At 59.3% G+C, this 15,675-nt stretch overlaps 1 protein-coding gene and 2 non-coding genes across 6 annotated transcripts; all 3 read left to right on the top strand.

Moving 5' to 3' along the window:
- Window positions 1–1,003: 1,003 nt before the first annotated feature.
- TNPO2 (transportin 2) lies at window positions 1,004–15,571 on the top strand. Of its 4 annotated transcripts, none has more exons than XM_045774491.2 (25): window positions 1,004–1,159; window positions 2,647–2,758; window positions 3,418–3,493; window positions 3,575–3,724; window positions 5,743–5,849; window positions 5,934–6,067; window positions 6,156–6,237; window positions 6,312–6,434; window positions 6,539–6,657; window positions 7,490–7,550; window positions 7,651–7,816; window positions 8,024–8,176; window positions 9,980–10,205; window positions 10,517–10,688; window positions 11,159–11,245; window positions 11,324–11,431; window positions 11,532–11,690; window positions 12,228–12,315; window positions 12,501–12,599; window positions 13,176–13,271; window positions 13,538–13,643; window positions 13,913–14,012; window positions 14,092–14,166; window positions 14,291–14,418; window positions 14,500–15,571. In XM_045774491.2, exons 2-24 carry the CDS (start codon window positions 2,660–2,662, stop codon window positions 14,396–14,398), a joined length of 2,694 nt encoding a protein of 897 aa, XP_045630447.1. In that variant the 5' UTR covers window positions 1,004–1,159; window positions 2,647–2,659; the 3' UTR covers window positions 14,399–14,418; window positions 14,500–15,571. The 4 variants fall into 4 exon arrangements, with proteins under 4 accessions (XP_045630447.1, XP_045630451.1, XP_045630446.1 ...); XM_045774495.2 differs by having other exon boundaries at window positions 13,568–13,643; window positions 14,291–14,392; XM_045774490.2 differs by lacking the exon at window positions 1,004–1,159 and having other exon boundaries at window positions 2,628–2,758; window positions 13,568–13,643.
- Window positions 10,261–10,330, top strand: LOC123777770 (small nucleolar RNA SNORD41). The gene has a single exon (XR_006775719.1). It is a non-coding gene; the product is annotated as a small nucleolar RNA SNORD41 (small nucleolar RNA).
- On the top strand, window positions 12,357–12,432 carry LOC148108984 (small nucleolar RNA ZL2). The gene has a single exon (XR_015726806.1). It is a non-coding gene; the product is annotated as a small nucleolar RNA ZL2 (small nucleolar RNA).
- Window positions 15,572–15,675: the final 104 nt, after the last annotated feature.

Genomic DNA, 15,675 nt, shown 5'->3' on the forward strand with positions numbered 1-15,675 from the left:
TTGGGGATTAGAGGCCTAGTTGATTAACTTCAGTAAATATTGGCTTAGGGCGTGGCTGAATACAGTGAAAGGACGGCCTTGAGCCTCTCTGGGTAAAAGCCAAGTTTTTAAAGAACAATTTGCAGCAGGCCTGGTAATGCTTAGCTTGACTATCTCTAACCCAGCAAACTATTCTTATACCCATTTTGACTAGTGGGGAAACTAGGACTCCCAAGTGGCAGGAGGTTCCCATCTGTTTATCAGCCTGGCCAGGAGGGGGGGAAACTGAGGCTCCAGGGTCTCCTCTGCTGCTCCACTCTTAAAAGAGGTGCCCTACTTTGTCCTCAGATGGCGCAAGGATTACGGAGATGTCTTTCATCATGACCCTGCCCTTGCCTAAATTTCCTGGGCTGTTTCACCTCATTCAGCTTCAGGTAGAGAAAGAGATTAGGCCTTTCGCTTCAGCGTTTATTCATTTCGTTTAGAATTTTATATCCTTGTGGGTTTTTCTCATATCCTTGTAAAAAGTATCAAACAATACTGTAAAATAACACAAAATGTGGCAGAGGCTTCTGCAAGAACGCAGCCTATCTTCGGAACTCCCTTTGTCTGGCTTAGTCCTTCCTTTGTCTCTGGGGTTTAAAATTCACGCTAGGCTCGGTCCCTTCCGATCTTTCCTTGAGGACACCTACTGTGCTCTCCTCAGGCACCTTCTAGATGCGGGGGGGAGGGGGAGAGGCCCGGTTCTATTCGTAGACAAGGGGGTGAAAGGCACAGCTGGCTGTGGCCGAGAGGTTCCTGGGTCCACCACATACCGAAAGTCACCACGCGCCACCAAACTCAGCTCCCAGCAAAGACCCGCTGTCAGGCCGGCGTGAGAGCCGCTGAGAAAACGAGACGCTGGGAAGACCGAACGGCCAGAGAGGCCAGGCGAGCCGCCACCACTTCGGTCACGTGATCCGGTCTCGGCGGGGCCTGGGTCTCCCCGGTGCCGGGCCACGTGTTACAGCTGTGCCTTCCGATTGGCTCGGCTGGGCCAATTTGAACGGCGTACGGAAGCTGCCGCGGTTCATCCACGGCCGCGTTTTTTTTTTTCATTCCCTCTCTTTGGCTCCCTCCTTCCGCGCGAGTCTCAGGAGAAGCCGCAGCGCAAGGCGCCGCTGCTGCCACCCGGGGCCCGGTAAGTGGGCCTTACCCGAAGCCCGACCAGCTGGGCCCGGGCTTGCGTTGACCCCCGCGGGGCTCTGGGTCTGCGCCGCGCGCGGCCCGTCCGTCGGGGCCGCGCCTGACCGGGAAAGGCCGAGAACCTGGTTTGGGCCCCATTCGCGAGGCTGCGAGAACGGGCCGGGGCGGGGGAGGGGGAAACCGAGCCGGGGTTAGGGGGTGGGGCCTCCGAGCCGGGCGAGACCCCTGTGCCTCGAGAATCGGGCCAGTGGGGCGGCTGGGGTCGGGCTGGAGGGGATCTGGGGGAAGCGCCTGGGGACTGCTTAGGGCCTGATTGGGGAGCATCGCGAGGATCGGGTGTGTGTGTGTGGGATATTTCGGCGGGGCTTTGGTTAGATCTGGTTGGGGGAGGTCTCATTGAAAAGTTGGGGGTCTTCTTGGACCCTGACGGGGAGGGGCGGCAGACTTCGTTCTAGAGGGCTTTCCTGGGTCTGACTTCGAGGCGTCGCTAGGATCCGTTGGGGGGAATGCCCCGGGAGGTGTTCGGCCTGGCCTAACTGGGGGAAGCTGCAGAGATCGGACGAAGTGGGTTTCCTCGAGGTGATGGGGGGCTTGGCCGAACTTGATTGGGGGAAACAACAGAGATCCGACAGCAGGAGTTAATGCTGACTGGGGCAGGAGGTAGAAGGAGGGGAGAGACTTGGCCAGACCTGTTTGGGGAAAGCGACAGGGACCTGTCCAGTGGTCATCTTTAACGGGGTGGGCGGGCTTGGCTGGCTCTCATTCGGAGAGGCAACTCGGACCTGTCCGGAGATTGCTTCGGACCTGATTAAAGGCAGTCTCTGAATGGGGTCTGGCTAGGCCAAAAAGAGGAGCGTCTGGCATCCGGCTCAGTTTGGAGGGACGGATTAAGGGAGCTGGCAGGGATCGGGACGATTGGAGCACCTTGGGACCGTGCATCTGGGAGGCTCAGGGACTAGACCGAGGCAGAGGAGGAGGCTGGGATCTGGCGGAGCTTGAGGGCTGGATTTCGGAAGAAGAGGGTTCTTTGGGGACCGTGTCTGGACCAGGAAGACCACGGGGGCCGGGGCGGTATCGCGGTCTGGAGCAGGGCCCCTGGATGGAGAGGTGGCTGGGGCCTTGCTTGGCTGCTGTGAGACTGGCGGAAGCCGTAACTCCCGCAGCCGGGGGAGGCGGCATGGGCCGCCCTGGGACGAAGGCTCGGTGCTGGGCCCGATGAGGCCCCGCCGGGCCCCGCCACCGTCTCTCGCGGCCGGCTTCCATATCCCCCTCACCTGCGCTCCCGAGCCCGAGACTGCGCGGACGTGGATGGCGCAGCTGGCGAGGACCCCGCACTTGGGCTGGTGTGGATCGGCGGCCTCCGCCTGTCTGCCGAGGGCGCTCCCCTCGTGCTGCCACTGCAGCCACCTGCACGGGGGCTCAGCCCGGGTCTCACACGGGGCCCCTAGGACCCAGCGCTGACCCTGGCCCCTACCCCCGCAGCTCACCTTGCGCCATGGACTGGCAGCCAGATGAGCAGGGCCTGCAGCAGGTCCTGCAGCTGCTCAAAGACTCGCAGTCGCCCAACACAGCCACGCAGCGCATCGTACAGGACGTATCCTTCCTTCCTTCGTTCCTTCTGGGCCTAGGGGGAACAGGGCGGACCTCTGCAACCCCTGAAGGCCAGAGGAAGGGGCTGACTCCCTAAGTCCCAGACTCTCTGATGGCAGGAGCTAGCTTTGGCAGAGAATTAGGGATTAGAATTCTTGGATCCCATTTCCAGAGGAAATGTGGCCCTGGGGGCGGGGGGGAGGTGGAACACATTTGGCTGGCACTAAGTTTTTGTTTAGGTTTATGGTTAAAATTTCTTTTTCCCAATTGATGCTTAAAATAAGTTAAAGTTTAAGGTATTTAAACTATCAGCAAGTTTTACTTGAAAATATGGGTTCCCTTCTTTTTTAAAAAAGCTGGCAACATGGACTGTTCACGAGCAGGACTGAGTAACAGCTGCCCTGGTCAGACAGAGTGGCTCTGTCAGCCTTCTCCGGCTCCGGCCAGGTCTCCTGAGAGTGGCTGGGAGGCTCAGGCGAGCTCTCCTACCCGCTGGATGACTTTGATGCGCCTGCAGTGCTGTGTTCTGGCATGGGGTTGACAGGTGGGGTCTCAGGAGCTGTCCGCCTGTTCCCAGTGGTCAGAGGGATTTCTAGCTATGTGACAGTAAGGGGACCCTCTGGGGAAGGCCCTTGTCTCCCAAGTCCCTTAACAACCTGGCAGAAACTCAAACAACTGAACCAGTTTCCCGACTTCAACAACTACCTGATCTTTGTCCTGACCAGACTCAAGTCGGAAGGTATGCTCCCAGTGCCCCTCCACTCAGGCGGGACCCCGCTTTCTCCCCGTGCTCCCCTGACCCTCCGCCCTCCGCCCCCAGATGAGCCAACTCGTTCCCTCAGTGGTCTCATCCTCAAGAACAACGTGAAGGCACATTACCAGAGCTTTCCGCCCCCCGTGGCCGACTTCATCAAGCAGGAGTGCCTCAACAACATCGGCGACGCCTCCTCCCTCATCCGCGCAACCATAGGTGAGAGCGGGTGGCGTCCTCAGTTCTTACTCTCAGCGAAGGAGCTTTTCAGCGTATTAGGGTATCGATTCACTGACTGCTGCAGTACCGGGGGTGGTAGTGCTGTTAGTGTTGCCATTTTACAGATGAGGACACTGAGGCACAGAGATGTTAAGGGACTTACCTGGTAAGTAGCAGAACTCAGAAGCGACCAGTGCAGGTCTGTGCTGTGAACCAGTCCCTCCTGAAACAGCCGTTCCCACTTTGGAGGCAGTCATGGAATATCCAGAATTCTGGTTAGGTCCTGAGGGTGTAGCACATTAGAAGACAAGACCCCCCCCCCCCACCCCCCGCCAATCCTGTGGAGTTCGGTGTCTTCAGCTAATTCTCACCAATAGTGATGAGGTGAAATGGGAGTTTGGTTTGTGTTTGGAACCTTCCTGACTCCCGGAGGGCTGCCTGAGCAAGTTACCAGAAAGACAACTGAAAATTCTCTAGCGATTTTACCTCAGGCCTCTTTGCTACTGAGAAACACCAACCTGGCTCTTTGTTACTGACTTGCTTTTTTCCCCCACCTTTACTGAGATGAGGTTGACATACAACCCGACTTAAGTTTTTATTCCTTAAATTAATGTCGACTTTTAAAAGTTGCTTTTAGGAGAAAGTTGTATATGACTTTTAAATGAAGAGACATTTGCTTGCAGTAAAGGGAAGGTAACCTTAAATACTTGCAGTAAAGACAGAAAGATAGTATTAAATTTGAGCTAGATACTGTCTTACTAGAAGTGTTGATCTTGGGGCCTTCTACCCTTAGCCCCAGCGACACCCCCTGTGAGGCCAGCAGAAGGATCTGGACTTAGCGAGTTCACTAGATAGCCACGTTCTGCTCTGAGTGTTTGAATTGAGGTATTGAAACTTCCAGTAGTACTAGGGACCCATGCTTTCCCCCCCCTGCATTGAACCACAGAGAGGTTGGGCCATGTGGCCAAGGTCACACAGACAGGGATGGGGCTGGGACGGGGACTGCACTTGGAGTCCTCATAGTCTCCTCAGGCAGGATCTTTCCCTCAGAAGCAGGAGTTAGGGTCATCTAGAGTTGATGGGTGGGGGGGGGAGCGCAGCATTACCCCTGCTGGGGAAACACTGCCACCTCCTGGCTTCCAGTACACTCTCTGCGCCGCCCTCACCTGAATTCAGCTCAGCTGCCAGACTGCCTCTCGGCCCTCTAACTGCGCATGCCTGTTGCGGGCCACTCTTGGTCTTCTGCTCAGCAGTACAAGTCTCCCCAGGGCTGCATGGCCTGTCACACCCTGCACCTGCCACCTCTCAGGCCTCACCTCCTAACCCCCAACCCCTGCCCCACTCCGTTGCACTTCTGGCTCCTCACCCATCTTGGAGCACACCAGGCCTGCCCTTGCCCCAGGCCTTCTCACCTGCCATTCCCCCTCGGCCTGGGATGCTCTTGCCCCAGGGAGTTGGATTGCTTCTCCCTCATCTCCTTCCGGTCTTTGCTTAGATAGCAAGGTATCGCCTGAGTGAGGCCTCCTCTGGCCACCCCATTTAAAATGGGCTGACTGGCTGGCTCAGAAGAGCATGAGACTCTTGATCTTGGGGTCGTAAGTTCAAGCCCCAAGTTGGGTGTAGAGATTACTTAAAAAAATTAATAAATAAATAAACTTAAAAAAAAAATAAAATTGCTGCCCTCAACCTCGACCCTTGCCGGCCATCTTCTCAGCTTTACTTCCCCTCTTAGCTTTTGGCATCTAGCCTCCCAGGTCTTTTGCTGATTTATTTTTACCTCGAAGCCTCTCTCACTGGACAGGCAGCTCCCAAGGGCGGGGATTTTGTGTTTAGTGCTGTGCTGCATCCCAGGGCCTGCAACGGAGCTGGCTCCCAGTAAGGCGCAGAGGATCTCGAAAGGAGTGTGTAGGGCTTCTGGGGGACAGTGCACGGACAGCCCTTGAGCCAGCAGAGCGAGTGCGCGGCACGCCCGCTCCTAGCACCCAGCCTGAGGCAGCGTCCTTTCCCGGCTGCCCCAGGCATTCTCATCACCACCATCGCTTCCAAGGGTGAGCTGCAGATGTGGCCCGAGCTGCTGCCCCAGCTGTGCAACCTGCTCAACTCGGAGGATTACAACACCTGTGAGGTAGGTGACCCGCTGTGGCCCACCTGGGTGGGACCTGGGACGGGACCGGGGTTCACAGCTGTCTGCCCGCTCCTCTCCACTCAGGGAGCCTTCGGAGCCTTGCAGAAAATCTGCGAAGACTCTTCTGAGCTCCTGGACAGTGATGCCCTCAATCGGCCGCTCAACATCATGATCCCCAAGTTCTTACAGTTCTTCAAGCACTGCAGCCCAAAGATCCGGTGGGCATGGCTCCCCGGGGGTCTGTGGGGGTGGGGGGGCCTGGAGGGGGCGGGGGCGGGGTTGACCCAGGCGTCCGCTCCCTGCCAGGTCCCATGCCATCGCCTGCGTGAACCAGTTCATCATGGACCGGGCCCAGGCGCTGATGGACAACATCGACACCTTCATCGAGGTGGGCTGCCGGGCCGGGGGTAAGCAGGGCAAGGGCCAGGGGCCCTGCTGCAGCTGATCCCACCTTCCCTGCAGCACCTGTTCGCCCTGGCCGTGGACGATGACCCTGAGGTGCGGAAGAACGTGTGCCGTGCCCTGGTGATGCTGTTGGAAGTGCGGATTGACAGGCTTATCCCCCACATGCACAGCATTATCCAGGTATGTGCCGCCAGGGCAGGCCCAGGCGCGCCGTGGGCCGGGTGACAGACGGGGAGGCGCCCCCAGCTGGGCCGGGCCTTAGCTGTTCTCCCACTCTGCCCTAGTACATGCTGCAGAGGACCCAGGACCACGATGAGAACGTGGCCCTGGAGGCCTGTGAGTTCTGGCTGACGCTGGCCGAGCAGCCCATCTGCAAGGAAGTGCTGGCCTCCCACCTGGTCCAGTGAGTGCCACTCGTGCCCTCCGCCCTGCCTCGGCCTTCACGCCTCGCTGTGCTCTGCCTTCCCTCTGGTTGTTTCCTGTGTTACCCTCAGTCTGTGTTCTCTATCTCCGTTCATTTCTACCTCCATGTGTGTTTATTTAGCAAGTGCTAAGATAGTTTTTAATGACTTAAAAATTCGATTAAGTTATAGGTGAAAAAAATGAAAAGTCAACAAAGGCTTCAGGCATAGCTGGATCCAGGTACTCAAAGGATGTAAAAGACATCTGTGTGGTCTCCGATCTGCACACTGTGTGTTGCCTTTGTCGTCGGGCACGACCTTCCCTCTTGGTAGCGCTGTGGCTTTCTGCTACCTTTAAGCTTAGGAACCTCGAGTAAAGAAATTCTCTCTCAGCCAGGATCTCCAGCCCAAGTCCTAGGGCTGACCCTCCTTGGCCAACTTGGATCACTTGCCTATCCTGGAGTCATGAATCTAGGTTTCCAGTCCCCAGGTGCATGGGCTTTAGGTGGGGAGACTGGCTGCCCTGCCTGTTTCCTCCTCTGACCTGCCCCATCCCGGGGACTGGCCATATGTCCTCCTTTCCTTACAGTATGCTAGGGATCGGCCACTGTTCTAAGTTATTTGGTGTATTCAGAGGTCTGGAATTCCCTGAGGGGCCAGGTCTGGGTCAAGAACCCTCTTGTGGAGCCAGGAGTGGTGTCTGCTTTGTCCCAGTCCCAGTGGCTAAGACTAGGTCAGGATAACACCCCTAAGTTCCATGCATTGCCCCTTGGCTCCTTGATGCTTCCCTCTTGGGGGCCCCTGCATGCCTATGCGCAGCCTCTCTCCCAACAGGTTGATCCCCATCCTGGTAAACGGGATGAAGTACTCAGAAATCGACATCATTCTGCTCAAGGTCAGTCAGGGCCCGCCGCCAGGCATGAACGGGCAGGTGAGGGCTGGGGCATTGAGGCTGGGGGCCCCAGTGGTGCTTAGTGATCTGCCTGGCCCCACAGGGGGACGTGGAAGAGGACGAGGCAGTTCCCGACAGTGAGCAGGACATCAAGCCACGTTTCCATAAGTCACGCACAGTGACGCTGCCCCATGAGGCTGAGCGGCCCGATGGCTCGGAGGACGCAGAGGACGATGATGATGACGATGCTTTGTCTGACTGGAATCTGAGTGCGTGGCCTGGCTGGTGGGGGCTGGGTGGGGGGTGGGCAGCAAGCCCAGGGGCTGCCTCTCGGGAGGTGATGAGAGGCCTACTCAGAGCAGATCGTGGAGATTCTAATCCTGATCTCTGATGCTGGGGGGGTACAGTCTAGGAGGCTGGCCGCCTGTCCAAAGGGCGTCCCTGAGCCTGCCCCCACATTTCCCCTCCTGTCCCAGGGAAGTGCTCGGCAGCTGCGCTGGACGTCCTGGCCAATGTCTTCCGGGAGGAACTGCTGCCCCACCTCCTCCCCCTGCTCAAGGGCCTCCTCTTCCACCCTGAGTGGGTGGTCAAAGAGTCAGGCATCCTGGTGCTGGGCGCCATCGCTGAGGGTGAGTGGCCCACGGGCGTGGTAGGGCCTGACCTCAGGGCCCCGTGCTGGCGTGACACTGTACGGAGCTGGCCCAGGCCGGGCTGTCGTGTAGCCGTACAGCCCGGCCGACCCCAGCCGCAGGGTCTCTCTCTCCCCGAGGCCTGCTCGGCCCCCACCAAACAGCCCTGGGGTTTGAATCTTCCCCTCAGGCTCTGGGCCTGAATGGATCCCCCAGGCCCCACAATGCGAGCCCTCCCTTTAATTCTCACAGACGGCAGTTCTGTGAGGCGCTCGGCCCAGGTACGGCTACAGCGGCAGCAACAGGCAGCCCGCGGGGCTTAACCCGTGGCGGCGGGCAGCCTGGCCCTGCGGGTCCAGCACCGCCCGATGAGGTGGGGTGCGTAGATGGGGAACCTGGGGGGCGGAGGGATTTACACCACCTCCCCGGTCACCCGTGGTGCCGCTGGGTGTATGTGAATATGAATGTGTCACCCGCGTCCCTCGTGACCACCTCCGTGTCCAGGCCTGTCATGGAGGGTTCAGACCCGGCAGCAGGAGCCTTTGCCCTGGAGGGCTTTTACAGTTTATTTAAGGAAAGTTTACTTATATAACAAGCGCAGCGTGTGTTACGGTAACATTATGTGTGCGCGTGTTAACAGACTTCTTGAGGTGTCCGGGAAAACACTTAGAGGTACCATTTTACCATGGATGGTAAAAATAGATCTTGGGTCTTGGATTATTAGATGGTGTGCTGTTCTCTCCGTTCTCTGAACAAGAGATATGTTCACAGCTTTTTGTTTGTTTTTTAAGACTTTATTTATTTGAGAGAGAGCAAGAGCGAGAGGGGTCGCAGAGGGAGGGGTAGAGGGAGAGGCAGAGCAGAGAGCCCAGTGCAGGCTCCATCCCAGGACCCTGAGACCAGGACCTGAGCCAAAGGCAGACACTCAACTGACTGAGCCACCCAGGCGCCCTGTTCACGGTTTTTTTAAAAAAAAAAAAAAGATGAAAAGTAGAAAACTCACAAACATCCAAAAAATGTTTCAAAAGAAAAGTACTCGGGGCACCTGGCTGGCTCAGTCAGTGGAGTGCGCGACTCTTGGTCTTGGGGTCATGAGTTTGAGCCCCACATTGGGTGTAGAGTTTAAGTTAAAAAAAGGGAAAGAGGGGCGCCTGTGTGGCTCAGTTGGTCGAGTGTCCGACTCTTGATCTCGGCTCAGGCCTTAATCTCAGGGTCGTGAGGTCAAGCCCCGCTTTGGGCTCCACCCTGGGCATGCAGCCTACTTTTAAATAAGTAATTAATTAATAAAATGAATAAAAATAAATAAAATATTTTTAGATTTTATTTATTTGAGAGAGAGAATGAGACAGAGCACAAGAACGGGGGAGGGGCAGAGGAAGAAGCAGACTCCCCGCTCAGCAGGGAGCCCGACACGGGGACTCGATCCTGGGACTCCAGGATCATGACTTGAGCTAAAGATGTTGCTTAACCAACTGAGCCACCCAGGCACCCAAAATAAATTCAATTTAAAAAATCAAAAGAAAAGTACTTCCCGTCTATTTTGGTCACTGTGCCGCGCGGCCATCTGTGAATTCACGAGTGACCATGACGGGGTGGCACGGCCGGGGGTGGGGGGAGGCTCGTTCTGATGCCGCCTCCCGTCCTGGCCGTGCCTTTCAGTTCCCGTGACGGAGCCATTCATTGTCTCTCTGATTTTACCTCTCAGCCTCGGTGGCCCCACGTAGGGGCCGCTGAGCTCTCCCCAGAAGGGCGGTTGTGGCTGGGTCCAGCGGGGCTCAGGCTTGCCCTTGTGCTTCCTCATAGGCTGTATGCAGGGCATGGTGCCCTACCTGCCTGAGCTGATCCCGCACCTCATCCAGTGCCTGGCGGACAAGAAGGCCCTGGTCCGCTCCATTGCCTGCTGGACGCTGAGCCGCTATGCCCACTGGGTGGTCAGCCAGCCCCCCGACATGCACCTCAAGCCTCTGATGACAGAGCTGCTCAAGCGCATCCTGGATGGCAACAAGAGGGTGCAGGAGGCGGCCTGCAGGTGACCCCCGACCCCTGGCCTCACAGCCCTCACCCCTGCCCCACCGGCTGCCTTCTGGGAAGTGATGACACTTGATGACCTTGACATCATGCTGATTTTTCACGTATTCGTACTGGCTGATCCCAAGGCTATGCCTTCCTCTCTCCCCTCCCCTCCCCTCCCCTCCCCTCCCCTCCCCTCCCCTCCCCTCCCCTCCCCTCCCCCCTCCCATCTCCTCTCCTCTCCCCCTTCCCCTCCCCTCCCCTCCCCCCCTCCCCCGCCCAGGCCCAGCCCCACCTGTGGCCACCCACTGAACCCCTTCCCCACTCCAGCGCCTTTGCCACCCTGGAGGAGGAGGCCTGCACAGAGCTGGTGCCGTACCTCAGCTATATCCTGGACACCCTTGTCTTCGCCTTCGGCAAGTACCAGCACAAGAACCTGCTCATCCTCTACGATGCCATCGGCACCCTGGCTGACTCTGTGGGCCACCACCTCAACCAACCGGTGAGACCCCGCAGCAGCTCCCTCTCTTGAGCCCCGTGCCCCTTTGCATCCAGTGACGTGGCGGCGACCCCGTGTCGCGCACCAGGGACGTGGCCGTGACCTCGACAGGCAGACAGACCCGGTCCCCGCCCTCGCCCTGCTCCCAGTCTAGTGGGGGAGACAGACAGTTATGAGACAGCGTGGTAAGTGCTGTGCTGGGGCAGCTCAGGGGCCTGTGGGAACCAGGAGGTGCTGACCCGGGCCCCGAGGGGGTGGGGTGGCGTGGGCGGCGCTAGGGACGCGGCGAAGGGAACGGTTGAGACCGGCCTGGAGGTCTGGTTGGATGGCAAGGCCTCGTGGGGCTCCATGAGCCACGGCAAGGCGCTCAGTGCTCAGCGCTCAGGCAGTAGGTGCTTCCGAGTCCCAGGGAGCCCTGCTGGTGCCAGGCTGCCAGCCCCCACCAGGGAGCCCAACTCCATGTCCCTCTCCAGGAATACATCCAGAAGCTGATGCCCCCGCTGATCCAGAAGTGGAACGAGCTCAAGGATGAAGACAAGGATCTCTTCCCTCTGCTGGAGGTGGGTGGGCTCCAGGCCTCCCCTAGTGCCCCACCTCATCCTGCCCGAATTCACCTCTCCTGCCCTCCTCCCCCCCAGTGCCTGTCATCGGTGGCCACTGCCCTGCAGAGCGGCTTCCTGCCCTACTGCGAGCCCGTCTACCAGCGCTGCGTCACCCTGGTGCAGAAGACTCTGGCCCAGGCCATGGTGAGCACCCCCCCACCCCTGCCCCAGCACCCGCTCCTCTGCCGCTGCCCTAGCCCGGGCCCACTCCCCTTACCTGCCCGTCCACCCCGTCCGTGCCCAGATGTACACCCAGCACCCTGAGCAGTATGAGGCCCCCGACAAGGACTTCATGATCGTGGCGCTGGACCTGCTCAGCGGCCTGGCCGAGGGCCTGGGCGGCCACGTGGAGCAGCTGGTGGCCCGCAGCAACATCATGACGCTGCTCTTCCAGTGCATGCAGGTGCGCGGGCCCCTCGCCAGCCCCCCGACTGTGCGCGCCGGCCGCCCTGGGCTGACTCACAGGACGTCTGGAGAAAGAGATCCGCTGGGGGGGAAACTTGTATTTATTTAAAAAAAGTGATTCAAATAAGACGTGAGTCAAATCTCATTGAATAAGCTAACAACGCAGAAAATTAAAAAGAAAAACGGGCGCCTGGCCCGCTCAGTCAGTGGAACATGTGACTCTTGATCTCAGGGTCATGAGTTCTAGCCCCACATTGGGCATGGAGGTTACTTAAAAAAAAAAAAAAGGTAGAAGAAGGAAATAGGAAAGAAGCCGCTCCAGCTTTACAGATATGCGCGCGTGTCAGGATGGGCAGCAGTTAGCCAGGCAGGGATACATACGGTTCAGTGGGCCCCGAGTCCCAGATTTACAGACAGGGCCCGTGATGGGAAGTGACAGGGTCAGGCCATGCCCCAGGGACTGCTCCCCCAGCTGCCCTGCCCTTGAGGGATTGGGACCCCAGCCTTGCCACACTGCCCTGCTCTGACCCCCCAGGACTCCATGCCTGAGGTCCGGCAGAGCTCCTTCGCCCTCCTGGGAGATCTCACCAAAGCCTGTTTCATCCACGTCAAGCCCTGTATCGGTAGGACCCCCATCCTGTCATGACCCCATGACCCCAGCTCTGGCCTCAAATGATGGAGAGATGACTTTGGGAGGACAGTGACCAAACTGGGTCGTATTCGTACTGTCTGATGGGGTCTCCCGGCCAGGTCCAGGAGCTCACCCTGGCTGGCCTTCCTGCTCAGCACTCCTCCTTCTCCCCGCCAGCCGAGTTCATGCCCATCCTGGGCACCAACCTGAACCCCGAGTTCATCTCCGTCTGCAACAATGCCACTTGGGCCATCGGCGAGATCTGCATGCAGATGGGTGAGTGCCCTGCACGCTGACAGGCCCTGCACCACCTCCCACGCTGGCCAGTTCCCCGCTGGGGGCAGGGCCCGGGCTCTGACAGGTCCCCTTAAGAGAGCCCTGGGGCTTCTTGGGATCGCTGCGGTTGGGCATGCAGGAATACATCTCAGTCGTCTCCTCGGGGATCCTGCCATATGGCTGAAAAGGCATCTGTAGTTGGTTTTTCTAAAGAGGCTGAACAGCAGGCCTGTTCTGATTGGATTGTGTGTGACCTCCCACCCCCGTGCAGTTGGCTGAAAGGCCCACTGGGATTGGTGGGGAGATTTTGGCCGCTTCCTCCCTCCCCACCTATCCCCCTGCAGGGAATCTGGGTAATGTGGTCTAATCCTGGCGTTGAGCAGTGACTCCCAGGGGAGCTTCTTGTTTTTGGCAGGTGCGGGTCTGTCCCTGGTTGGCCACAGGTCCTGAGCTGGGCACCGGCTGGAGAATGTTCTTTGTTCCCTCCCTGGCTGCAGTTGGCCGGTGTCTGGCTGCAGCTGGGGGTTAGCGTGGGTGGTATGGGCTACGCAGGGCTCTGACTATCTGGTCCCCCAGGGGCAGAGATGCAGCCCTACGTGCAGATGGTCCTCAACAACCTGGTGGAGATCATCAACCGACCCAACACGCCCAAGACGCTGCTGGAAAACACAGGTGGGCACCAGGCCTGAGCAGCTGCTGCCCCTTACCTGGAATTGGGGCTCCCAGCCGGGAGGGTGGTGGTGAGGGCACCTTGGGAAAGAACCAGAGAAGGTGTCTGGAAAGACCCGGAAGGGGGCTCCTGGGAAGAGCCCCAAGGAAGATGCTGGCCTCAGGGGAGACCCTGGTTGGGCCTATTCCCTTGGGGCCCACGGGGCGGGGCTGGTGCCTCGTGCCAGAGGCCCCGCCACGTACCGTCCCGGGGCCGCTCGGGGTTGCAGGTCGCCTGACGAGTCCCTCTGCCATTCCAGCCATCACCATCGGCCGCCTGGGCTACGTGTGCCCGCAGGAGGTGGCGCCCATGCTGCAGCAGTTCATCCGGCCCTGGTGTGTGCCCCCCGGGTGGGGCCTGCGTCTGGTGGGCTGGGCGGCAGGGCGGGTGCGGCGGGCCTGACCCGTTCCCTTGCCTGTGTCCACCCCTAGATGCCTGTCCCAGCCCATCGCCTGCTGAGCCCCCTGCTCCCTCCACCCCACGTAGATACATGTCCCACCCCGGCCCCGCTGCCCGCTGACCTGCTGCTCCCCACTGCCCCCCACAGATGCCCATCCTGCCCCAGCCCCGCCAGCTGACTGCCTGCCGCTCACCTCCCCCACAGGTGCACGTCCCTCAGGAATATCAGGGACAACGAGGAGAAGGATTCAGCCTTCCGAGGCATCTGCATGATGATAGGCGTCAACCCCGGGGGCGTCGTGCAGGTTGGGGCAGCCGGGCTTGGAGGGAAGGCGCTGGGGCCGGGCTCAGGCAGCCCCTCACACAGGACCTGTCGCGTTTCAGGACTTTATTTTCTTCTGCGACGCTGTAGCCTCCTGGGTGAGCCCGAAGGATGACCTTCGGGACATGTTTTATAAGGTGAGCTCCTGCTTGGCCCTCATGTCGTCCTGGGAGGCAGCGGAGGGTGGTGAGCCCCTGGGGGGAGAGGCTGAATTCGGACCGCTCTGCCCCGGGGCGCGCCTCACCCCCTGCCTCACCGCAGATTCTCCACGGCTTCAAAGACCAAGTTGGGGAGGAGAACTGGCAGCAGTTCTCAGAGCAGTTCCCGCCTCTGCTCAAGGAGAGGCTGGCTGCCTTCTATGGGGTCTAGACGAGCGTCACGACTGCCAGGTGAGGAGGCCGTGGGCGGGGGGCTGTTGCTATTGTGGGGGGTGAGGGGTGCAGGCCCTCACCCCCAGCTCTCCCCCACAGGTTTCTGTCTGCGTCGTTGGAGGGGTTGCTGGGGAGCGCGCTGCGTCCAGAAGTCGCTGTGCCCTGGTCGAGGGGGGTTAGGGAGGAGTGAGCGGGACCCAAATCCAGACGCCTTCCCCGTCCACCTACCTGCCATGGGTGTGTGTGGCCTGCCGGCCAGCGGGCAGGTGGGTGGGGTCTCCACACTCATCCTACAAACAGGGGAGGGGGGTGGGACTTCTTGGCAGCAAGGGCCCCTTGCTCTCAGTCGGGGTCACCTCAGGCAGCCCACTTGGGCCAGCCTCGCGGGAGGGAAGATTCAACACGGCCGACCGAATCCGGCTTAGGATGAGGCAAGGGGAAAGCAGGCGGGGAGGGGGGTCCTTGTAGAGACACGTACACTCACATGTACACACGTGGACACACGCATGTGCGGCACTGCAGCCAGCCAGGCTGGGCCAGCCGCCCCACCATTTCCCCGACTGCATGGAGACAGTAGAATTAGTGAACCCCTGAGTTAACCCGTAAGGCCTTCCGTGTAACCTGCATCTAGAGTTTAAGAAGCTTCTGCTGTTTTGCCGGAATTGGTGATTGGGGAGGGCTGGGTGGGTTGGGGGCCTCCGCCGGGACCCTGGGGCGGGGGAAGAGGACGGCCGCCTCCGGGCCGCCCGAGTCAGCACGCGCACGCTTCAGACCTGCTCCGCACACTCCCTGCCAGCTCTGTGGCAGCCACGGCCTGTGTGTCCCCCCTCCTTGCTCTGTCCCAGCCAGAAGAGTGGGGACTGCCAGAGTGGCTGGGTTTGGCCAGAGGTTGCCCTTTCTCCCCCCACCACTGTGCTCCAGTGACTTTTGAAGACACTGGGCCAGAGCCTTTTTCCTGAAGAGAGCTGGGGGCAGCCAGAGCTGCTGACCCCGACCCCTGCGTCTCTCCATAAGCAAGTCTGTTTCAAGGGCAGCCCGTTTCTCTGTGCTTCTGAGAGCCCTTGTCTCAGGTTCCAGCCTGAGTTTTAACTTGAGGGCCAGGGCTGGGGCGTTTAATTGATGGGGCCAGAGGATGAAAGCTTATGCTCTGCCAGCAAGAAGGAAATCAAGTGTTTTGGAGGAGGAGAACATGGTACACCCCCTGATCCCACTCTTTGTCCCTGGGGCTTCCTGTTCATTGCGGCTCCCAGTGGGCTACAGGACCCCACCAGACAG

The sequence above is a fragment of the Ursus americanus genome, chromosome 14, assembly GCF_024610735.1.
Source record: "Ursus americanus isolate L20-20 chromosome 14, mUrsAme1.1.p, whole genome shotgun sequence".
NCBI lineage: Eukaryota > Metazoa > Chordata > Mammalia > Carnivora > Ursidae > Ursus > Ursus americanus.